The sequence below is a fragment of the Paramormyrops kingsleyae genome, chromosome 8, assembly GCF_048594095.1.
Source record: "Paramormyrops kingsleyae isolate MSU_618 chromosome 8, PKINGS_0.4, whole genome shotgun sequence".
In the NCBI taxonomy this organism is placed as follows: Eukaryota; Metazoa; Chordata; class Actinopteri; order Osteoglossiformes; family Mormyridae; genus Paramormyrops; species Paramormyrops kingsleyae.
The window spans coordinates 7,573,691-7,584,388 of record NC_132804.1 but is presented as its reverse complement, the minus strand read 5'-3'; the positions used below and the strand labels follow the sequence as shown (position 1 = coordinate 7,584,388).

General features: G+C 48.4%; 1 protein-coding gene across 2 annotated transcripts; it reads right to left on the bottom strand.

Annotated features, from left to right (window-relative positions):
• Positions 1 to 10,578, bottom strand: strip1 (striatin interacting protein 1). Of its 2 annotated transcripts, none has more exons than XM_023841129.2 (21): positions 10,413 to 10,578; positions 9,082 to 9,151; positions 8,899 to 8,973; positions 8,090 to 8,224; positions 7,672 to 7,792; positions 7,220 to 7,288; positions 7,026 to 7,132; positions 6,158 to 6,285; positions 5,712 to 5,894; positions 5,208 to 5,428; positions 5,035 to 5,100; positions 4,740 to 4,803; positions 4,484 to 4,555; positions 4,321 to 4,395; positions 4,097 to 4,194; positions 3,883 to 4,009; positions 3,675 to 3,775; positions 3,522 to 3,588; positions 3,134 to 3,238; positions 1,939 to 2,143; positions 1 to 1,427 (listed from the first exon to the last, which is right to left on the bottom strand). In XM_023841129.2, exons 1-21 carry the CDS (start codon positions 10,542 to 10,544, stop codon positions 1,177 to 1,179), a joined length of 2,472 nt encoding a protein of 823 aa, XP_023696897.2. In that variant the 5' UTR covers positions 10,545 to 10,578; the 3' UTR covers positions 1 to 1,176. The 2 variants fall into 2 exon arrangements, with proteins under 2 accessions (XP_023696897.2, XP_023696898.2); XM_023841130.2 differs by having other exon boundaries at positions 1 to 1,424; positions 10,413 to 10,572.
• Between the last annotated feature and the right edge of the window lie 120 nt (positions 10,579 to 10,698).

The window sequence follows — 10,698 nt, the reverse complement described above, 5'->3', positions numbered from 1 at the left end:
CACACGTCAGAGAAATTTATTAATATCGTTGCTTACAGAGAGTGTCGCAGCAAACTGTACAAAAACAGATGATATTAAAACATGATCTATAAGGAAAGCTGCAAGGACCCCTGACATGGGGCCCCTTCCAACAGGACGCTTCCCTGCCTGCCTGTCAAATCGGGGCCCCCTGTGGAAATCCATCTGAAAGGTTGGCTTCCCCCTTCATTTTCCACAGCCATGGCGTTGCAGTCATAAACACAGCAAGACTGGCAACCAATGGCTGGACTCCCAGAAATGGTGGGGGGGGGGGGGCATTCCCCTGGCCTTTATGCAGGTATTACATACATACCTGCCTTAGCGTAGCGCACAGCTGAGATTAAATGGCAAGATGTATGCAATGCAGAAGTAATATTTTAAAAGAAAAAAGCAAAAAAAAAAATAAAATACACCTTATCGTCCCAGACCAAAATCACCAGCTTCCAGCATATTACACCATGGGAGCATCACTCAGGAAACAGAACATCTGGTCCACAGGAAAACAAGAAGGGAGCGATGTGAAGGTACAGCCCCCCCCCCCCCCACCACCCCCATGCCCACAAACCCGCACATCTGCCTATACAAATAAACACATACCTATAAGCAAAGCTCCTTATACACAAAGAATACATAACAGAAATCATTCATAACATACGGATTCTAAGATGCCCCCAGGAGAGGACAGTAGTGTAAGGTTGAGGAGGTAAAAGGTCCAAAGGGGGCTGGATCCCCTTTCGGTAGGCGGACAGTGGCCACTGCAGCAGGTTGTAGGTTCAAACACAATCCTCAATTAACCGGCAGATTTGGTGCGGTCCTGCTATCGTAGGGTACTAAATTACAGTTAGGGGTATAGTTTGGCCCAGACCGGATGAAGAGCACAGAGGCTTTTGTGTGTGTGTGTGTGTGTGTGTGTGTGTGTAGGGGGGGGCAATCAAAAGAAGCAGTAAGGATGCAGATGCAGTGCTTCTGGCACCTGTGAGCAGGGACCACTGCCGTGATGGTTCTGATTTCAGACCACAGAGTGACAAGCTGGCCACGGCGCTGGGTGGTCCTGACAAGGTGCTTGGGACAAGGCTCCGTTTCCCTTGAGAGCACAGCGGAGGGAGGAACCGGGTTCTGCCGGGTCCCGCCAGGACTCCGTCTGACCGCATCTGGGCCTCACTGCAACAGCTCCTCCCAGGAGATGGGTTTGGAGAAGACCTCCCGCTCTAGCCAGAGGTCATAGTTCATTTGAAATTCCTCGGGCAGCTCTACCCGCTGGCCCAGCACGCTCTGCAGGCAGTTGTCCACGGGCAGGAAGTCCGGGTTGCCCTGGCTCTTGTCGTAGCGACGGGCATTGAAGCGCTCTATGTTGGCCCTCAGTGCGCACTCCTCAGCCTGAAAGTCCCAGGGCCGTGCATCCAGATCTACTACCGAGAAACGGGGGCAGTTACCACAACTGGGGCACTGACTGCTAGGGACTAGCACTTGTACCAAAAGGGGATAGTACCTCTGGAAATGTGTGATTCAAACTGCCATTGTCTGCAGCACTAAGAATGGAAACCTGCTTATTGAGGTCATATTCGTCATCAATTAAGAACATCTCAATAGAGCAGTGGTCAGAAGCCCTTCTCCTGGAGATTCACCCACCCCCCGCAGAGCTTATCTGCAACCCTAATTTAACACACCTGATACAGAAAATCAGGATCTTCAGTAGCATCTCAATATTAGAACCAGCTAAGTTTAAGCCAAGCTGGCTTGATTATCTGTATCAGGTGAGTTAAATGTCTAGGAGCAGGGTTGGTGACCACTGCAATAGAGACTGTGGTAACCATCCACAGGCTGAAAGTTCTGGGGCAGTCCCACAGCCAGGGGAATTCATGGATGGAGGGGGGCATTGAGCAGACGTAAGCTGAGTGGGCGGGGCGATGGCGGACTTACCGTTTCCGTAGGCCCAGTCATCATTGAGGCGATGCCGCACCTTCTGGTAGATGGCCGACATTGTTTTCATGTTACTTTTCCTCCATTGTCGCCCTAAGTACTTAGTCTGGACCTTCAACAGCTTTAACACGTATAGCTGCATCATGGCTTGCTTGACCTTGAGCGCCCTCTTGAGGATAGGAGCTGACTTAAATACAACCAGCATCTGTAGCAAATGGAAGTGGAAAAAAAAATCTGTATATTTATATATGCCTGCAGGCACAAATAATCAAATAAATGTACATAAAAAAACATTCACATTTACCTAAATCAACTTTACTTTTATGTAGCAGGTTGTTTTAGGTCCAGAGAGGCCAACCTCATCCACAAAGGGCCGGTGTGTATGCAGGATTTTGGGATAACCTTTAGGTCAGCTGATCAAACCCAGGTGTGAAGACCCTTCAGCCAATCAGTGCTCCACTTAGCAATCTAATTAGGGAGTAGCAGTGAAAACCTGCTATTTCAGGATAATATTGGCCACCCCTGTTTTAGGTATAACTAGTTGGCTAACTTTGTGGCCGGAAGGGTCCCAAAAACGTCCTGGTCATGAAACTGCATCGTTAACTGCATCTTTCATGTATGTAGGGCTGTCGTGATGACGTCGAGATGTAATCGTGATTATATAGTGCATGAGCGATAATCACCAGGGCCTTAGATGAAGAACGTTTGTCGAGACGCAGGCTTCTCACTATTTAACAGTTTTAATTGCGGCCGCAATTTGGTAAGCAGGTTAGTGGTGTGCCTGAAATATTACCAAGATGTGATGCCTGTGATGTGTATTGTGATGCCCAACAGTCAGTAGTCTGTGTAAATTGAGTGTATCCTTCTGTTTATTACATTCGCCGCATGTCACTGTTTTGATAAATAATGGAGGCGATAAGCACTGAAGTGGTGGTGAAGAAAGGTACGGATCAGCAGCCAGATGATCTTTTGAAAAAGGAATCTTGCTGATAAGTTTAAAAAGATGTTGGTGTCATGGTACATTTTGCAGCTGTACGTTTATTAAGTGTAAGGATACTCAGAATTTATACAGATCACTAACATGAGCAAATGAGCAAAGACAGATGGAAAGATATGTGTCACATACAGAAAGACAGGTAAGTAGGTGAAGAGAAGCGTAGATGGAGCTACAGACAAAGAATAATGGGCTCCCCACCATGGTTCTGGAGTGCTTCCACTTGGTGAGCTTGTTGAGGATTCTCAGCAGGTTGATGCAAGAGAAAAGGTTCCTCCAGCAGAACTGGTTGTTGTCACCAGCCTCCTGTGAACCAGAAACACACAGCGAGCCTGATGAGACCCAACGCCACAACGTCTGACTGCTCCTCAACATCTGACTGCTCCTGGTGCCTTCTGATATCGGCCTCAAGCACGGAGGAGGAGAATCTTGGAATTGGACAAGGTGTCTAAGATGTCAAGTACTGAGTTTGAGGAAACTGGTATTTACACGGGACTCTAGGATCAGACAACATTGCATTACATTAACAGAGAGGACCCACATATTTCCCCATAATCCTCTATTTTTCCCAGCAGGCATTGTGCCTTACCAGGCTCTCTGCAGTCAGCTCAGGCAGCTCATGCACCACACAGTGGGGGAAGTCCAGCACGGAGATGCTGGAAACGAAGATGCACAATGTCACTAGGCTTCAAAATCTGGCCACGCCAACACATCAGGCTATGTTGCAATGACCCAGACTGACCTGTTCTTAGCTGTGATGTAGGACATTATGTTCTGGTTGAAGAACTTCAGGATGAGCGGAATGCAGTTAGCAAAGACCAGGTGTTGGGCCATATACTCAAACTAAGGAAGAAGGATAATTGGACGCTGAATGAAGCCATAAAACTGCAGGAGTTCTGCATCAGTTATGGGTTATAGGGATGGTACAGCAGGTGCATGGTGACTGGTACCTGGTAGATGTGGTTGAGTTTGAAGTGTTTGAGCAGCAGCAGCAAGATGGCAGAGATGGCCTTCACGATGATCTCCTTATGCCGATTCACATCCACACCCAGCTTCATGCTCTGCAGAACTGTGGTCCTGGATGAAAGGAGATGAGATCATTCGCTCTCACACATCCACACACAGGGCAGCAACACAGGGGGGGGCTGGGGGGGGGGGACGTACGGCATCTCTTCGGGCAGGACGTCAGCCAGGATGTTGATGGAGTCGGTTTTGGCCTTGGAGGTGGGAGCTGCAGCCAGCAGGATCTTCAGCAGTGCAATCTGGAGTGGAGAGATGTGGGCAGCGAGAGACAAAGAGGGAGAGATCTTTCAACTGCATATTCTTCAGAATATTGATACGAAATAGACTCCACACTTAGGAATCTTGGTAGGTATTTGCAAACTCACCATATACTGTGGCAGGTTGGGGAGGATTCCCTGGTACAGCAGCTCAATGGAACACATCTCTACTTCCTCTTCCCCCTGTCACACAACAATGACATCACCTGACTGGGGCTCACTGTACACAGAGCGTCTCTGCCTGGATGGACTGGGCAGCAGGCCTACTCACCCCTGACAGCGGGGTCTTCTGGAACTCCTCCTCTTTGGCAATCTGAATTTCGGCGATGGACACATACTTGTGCTGCAACAGAGAGCACCGTGAACCTTATTCTCACACTCCGGGGGAATCGTGGTAGGAAAGGCGCTGCATAAAGTCCCGTTAAACCGTTAGCACCGTTATGAACTTTGGGACTGGACCCTACAGAGGGGGAACTGTGATCTGCGTTCAGGGTATCCCTGCACTGCTATAGCCTGAGAAATGGTACCTGCTTCAGGGTCCTGATGCTCTCGTGGATGGGAGTAGGCAGGCCCACAACGGTGTCTGTGTCGCTGCAACACACAGCTCAGCATGTCAGACTCACAGTACGTACCTGGCGCTGCTCCAAGAACTGCCTGTCATTCCTGTATCTAGCCAAGGACGCTACACTGGAAAAAGCAGCTTCTCTACTGGCCAAAAACCCCCCCTTTCTCTGGAGAGTCTGCTACGGATTCCTTGATAATAAGTTTGTTACGATCTTAAATGGTTAATAAGTACATAACAATCTAACAACCCCAACTTACCTTCCTAAAGTGTATCCAATAAATTTGCTTCTGCTAGACTCCAAGAAGTGTTCGATGTCCTTCTCCCTGGAAAAACAGGTGCCCAGATTTAACGTAAACGATGGGTCCTCATTCATGTTGGAGGGCAGAGCACACAGATCTGACAAACTAACTGGTTCTGCAAGGACACTTACCGGACCTTGGGGGCCCAAGGCAGGCCCTTGGGGAAAGACACCCTCTCGCAGGGCGGGTGTGGGATCGGCGGGGGCATAACCTCATCCCGCTCTAAGGGAAAGGTCTCCGGTTCCAGGCTATTGTCATTGTCATCGCTGTCATCTTCATCCTCACGAGTATCATCCGCTTTGTAGGGGTCCTTTTCATTGAAGGCATCCAGGTTGTCCTGCTTGATGAGAGCCTGTGAAGGGGAGACAGGAAGAGCTTAATGCCAACTGGAGGCCTGACTCATTGCCGAGACGGAATTAAGTTACGTTGTTGCTTGGCAACAATCTCCGATTTTATATATTTTTTTGTCGTGGCACCAGAAGCTCCAGCTGGCAAATAGACCCTCACTGACTCAAACCGTCGACCGAGTGAGTACGTGTGCCCCCCGAAGACAACATGCCGGCTGACGGCAGCAATTTCAGGACTGTGGCTGGCTGGGCCGGAGCTCGCAGGACGGCGAGGGGGGGGGGGGGTACCTTGTGCTCGCGGCGAGCACGTTTTTGCTGTTGCTCTATGAGGTCGGATGCGGAGGCGGGGGGGGAGGCGGCCCGCATGGTGAGCACCACCCGGATGCTGTCCTCCGGCAGGGGGGGCAAAGCCAGATCCTCCCGCTTCCGCACCTTGATTTGCTGGAGCTGCTCGAAACCACCCAGTGTGAACTGGAAATATATGGGGGGGGGTTGACATTATTTGCATGACATTGCAGCTTACACAATGACAAACTAGCACTGTACCCAGATGGCTGTTGATTTAAATCCCACTAAGGGCCTGGCTGCTATGCCTATGGAAACTACTCTTAACCCATATTTGAAAAAAACAGGCAAAGCTATCATTGTACCAATGGTTTAAAAATGAAGCTAATCCTTAGGTTACCGTGGCAACAAGCATCAACAACAATCATATAATAAACAGTCTTCCTCACCAGGATGGTCTTCCACAGCAGAAGCAAAACCTTCTTCATGGGGAAGTGGGGGGCGTGGCCGCTGCAGAACTTGGTCACCATGCCGAACAGCATGACGGAGATGGGCTCGTTGTTGTACAGCGGAGAGCCTGCAGGTCACACATTCATTCACAGAGCTGCAGTACAGACAGGAGGCGCTTTTCAACTGACATTCAGGAACCAACCCATACCCGAGCCGTACTGTGAAGAAAGTCTAGTTACAGAACGGTTCCAGCTCACTCCGGCTTTCCACTGCAGAAGGGTCGGCTCAGTAAAGGTGCCGGTTTGGAGAGCGACAGTGATATATAACCGAAGAGACGCTTATTTACTGTTCACACGGTGTGACTACATGATTTACAAGTATTATTTTTACTGTGCGCTAATACCTGCTAGCACGTCTGTGGGAAACGCTGTCTTCAGTTAGCATCAAACGCTAGCAGAAATTTGCATTACGAATCCATTCCGTTCAGCCGTTCTATAATACTATTTTAAGGAGGTGGTTGGAAATTCTCAAGTTATCGGGAATGCATCACTACATCACACATCACTATTACTATTAATAATAAATAACATATAGAATATGCCTTTTTTTTCCTTCAGATAATCCATGCGTATCAACGCAAAATGCCGGTATTTTTGTGCATTTTGACCAATCGGCTTGGTTTGGTCACTTTCCACGGGGCCATTTCAGCTCCGACTACTCACATACTTTACAATGGAAAACCGCGAGCCGGCTGTACGGCTCGGGCCTTGGCACCAGTGGAAAAGCGACTGGAGATTACGGTGCGGACTTCTGCGATCTCCCCAACAGAGCCGCGATTCTGGCCCAGTGTGCTCCGCCCCACCGTACCCAGCTCGGTCCTGAAGGTGTCCCGGGCGGTCCTCCACTCCGGGCTGTCAGCAAGGACCTCCTGCTGAATGGTCTCCACCATCAGGTACATGATGTTCAGCAGCACCCTGTTCAAGTGCAGCAAGTCAGATGCAGGGGCAGTGGGGGGGAATGGGTGACGTTCGAGGGGGGGGGTGGTGCTTGAGGTCTGTTACCTGAGGTCTGTGCTATCAGCCAAGGAGATGGCAGGCTTCCTGACGGCACTAGTGCAGGCAGCACTGTTACTGCAGGCGGTAGAGACAGGAAACAAGACAGAAGCCGATGAGAGACGGACAGCTTTCACACTTCCCACATCCTCACCACCGATCACCTGCAACATGATTGGCCACGGTGGTTTAGGTTCCACCAATAGTCTGTGAGATAACTGGGCCCCACCCCCTCACCTTATTAGTTACATACTCAGGAATATGCATACATATAACCCTGCTTATCTTGCACTATCCTGTGTTTTTGGAATTTTAAACATTATTGTGAATCTCTCTTTTTATTGACTTTATGTCCAACTGTGGCCCTGGAGGGAAGATCATCTCCTGCCACTGCATGCTTGTATATGGACAGTATGCCAATAAAGTCCATGTGTCCTGAGACCCAGCCCCGCCCCTCTTACTCGATCTCCATGTTCAGCAGCTCCACCAGGGCCGAGAAGGTGCCGACCTCCAGCAGGAGAAAGACGTTGTACCTCATCCAGTGCTGCACCTCCGCCTCCGATTCACACTCCCCGAAGGTACCTGTGCAGACCGGCTATGAGCACTGGGACCCACCCCGAATCCCAAACGAACACCACACAGCTAAAGGATTAAGCAGCCCATTAAGCTACCATAGACATCGGCCCAATCATGTGGAATTATCTGTATTTACCCAAAGCAGTAAAACAACAGAGATCAGAAACTAAAGACAGTAAAAACGTTATGCATATAACGACTAACAAAAATGTGGATATTCGTACTAAAGGAGTTAAAGAAATAAAAAACACGCCATGTAAAGGAAGGAAGGACTTAAGAGAGAGAGATGGAGGGACGTCCCACCCTGAGCCATGTAGAGAATGGCTCTGGCCACCTTCAGCCTCCTCTCGCGGGCCGTCACCTCCAGGCTGTCCAGCAGCCGCATGGCGTGGGCGCGGTGCTCAGCCAGGCTCAGCTCTGTCCACTTCTTATCAGCCACTGGGAGGACCGGCACAGGGAGGGCAGACTGTATGTGCTCCATCTTGGCAAGGTGCTATTCACATGACTCACACAAACAACATCTGGATGCCTATTTACGGTCATTGCTGGGAAAAACAGCAGCACACACAGCGGACTACCAAGGCCAAAATAACCACGAAAGAAAGGAATTAATCCTTAAGGTCATCATTACTTGTTTTAGGTTTTGATAATAACAGTATAGTCACAAGTTAGAACACTATTAAAATGACTGTTTTGATCTGATTATTTCTTTCCTGGTTAAACGTGTTGCATAAACGATGCACATGTGTGACACATGGCACCTACACGCTGTTACAAAGTATGATTATTGAACCTGTGGAGACATCCACACAGACACAGCAGCTTAAAGCAGGGGTTGGGGAACCGGTTCCATAGAGGGCCGGTGCGGGTTTTTGGGATGACCTCTCAATCAGCCAATAAACAGTGGGTCCCCAGGACTGGAGTTGCAAACCACTGTTTTATTATCGGCTGATTGAGAGGTCATCCCAAAAACCCGCACCGGCCCTCCATGGATCAGGTTCGCCAGCCCTGGCTTAAAGGGATTCTGCAGCAGCATGAGCCCCACGCTGCCATGCCACCTCACAAACACTGCAACGCCTGTGGGGAATTAGGGAAAACGTCAGAGCCAGTACCATGAATCCTGAAGTCCTCTGTGAAGCATTTCCTATTGAGGAGGAACTCCGGCCCCTCAGTGTAGCTGTACAGCTCTGAGGAGACAGTAAGAGGGACGTGTCAGCCCTCTGCAGTGGGAGCGCTGATGACCGCGAGCGCAGGGGGGGAGTGAAGCTGCGACATCCCACAAGCACCTCCCTCACCTGACAGCTCTGCCGCCCACTTCTCCGCGTCGCCGTATTCGAACTCCAGATCCGGAGCCTCGGAAAACCCCTGGAACCGAATGAAAGGTTAAGAAAAAAGTCATGCTCTGACATGTAGCCCTACGAAAGCAAGATGGGACAGAGGGATACCTCCCACATAATATGGAAAGAGGGTCAGGATGGAAAGAGATGCATGTAGTATCAGAATTTAATTAAAACTGTAGATATCACTGCTTTTTAAATCAAATTCCTGTTACATGAGGCACCTAATTAACCTACTTGTGTATATCAATAAATCCATTTTACATTAGCTCAAATGTATAGGAAACACAAACCTCATTAAGGCAGATAACTTTATGTATCTTAGTCAAAACAGGAAATGCAGCCTTATTGACCATTTCATAGATCTTTGGAGCTACCTTGAGGCTAGCTAACTTAGTAGCATAGAGTCAAATGTAGCTCTGTTTTAAATAGAGCATTTCGTCCAGTGTAGCCAAAATATATGTAGCTTATGTGAACTGCTGTCTTAAAATCACCCTAAAATATATTAAATCCACAAGGCAAGCCTCCAGATGCTGACTTGCAATAATTGATTTTAAGCACATATTAAGAGTAAAGCATACGCTCTTGTGCAGAGCTGACAAAGACAAGGTGTTGCTATAAAAAGCATTGGTACCCCCTAGTGCTCAGACGGAAGGAGGAAAAAAAAACAAGGGGGGTTATTGGGGCTTTAGCGCCTCCCCCGGTAAGGAAACTTCAAACCTTAAGTGATAAACACGAACTTATCTCAAGAAATCGGACAAGATGGCACAATACAACCGGCAGCACACTATTTTAGTTACTTCACACAATAAGTAACATAAAACTGTTCACTAAAATGAGTAGTACTGGCTGCCAACACAGCTACAGGTTTCCTACACGTTAGCACAGCTGCCAAACAAATAAAAAAATTCTTTCAAAATATCTTCATATTATACAAAAAATAAACCGAATCGTTGCTATCGCCATCTAAGGCTGCTACCATAAACATTTATCCAAAAATGCCCAATGCCATTACTATCAGACTGATCATACATTGTATCCTGTGTAAAATGGCTTGTGATCCCAAGACGACAGCGCTTTACTAAATAAAAGCTGCGTGGCAGTTAAAGTTTAAGGTTGTTTTGAGATTTAACATTTAACTGCACATTGCCGTAATCCTGACAGGCACCGCATCGGTAAGGGACAACCGCTTAGCTTGGTAGCTAAAAGCTAGCAAGTACCGAAAAAATATACGACGTTTTCTTTAGTGAGATGCGCGACGTATCTATTTACGACTTTCCATTCCTTACCTCCGAGTCTTTTCTTTGGTTGCGGGTAAATTCACCCCTGCTTTTGTTGGGTATCATAGCTCTCTGCTTGTTATTGGCGATCAACCCACCACCACCGCCTCCTCCTCCTCCTACGACGTCCATCTTTGACATGGAAACGGTGGCACTCTCCGCACATCTCGCGAGATTACGCCAGAGGTGACGAATTCGCATCGCAGTGAGTGGGCGCCGAGTCTGGGCTTGCAGGAAGATCCCAGTACTCTGCTGTTTTTAAAACGTGGTCATGTAGTCCATATATACATATTTA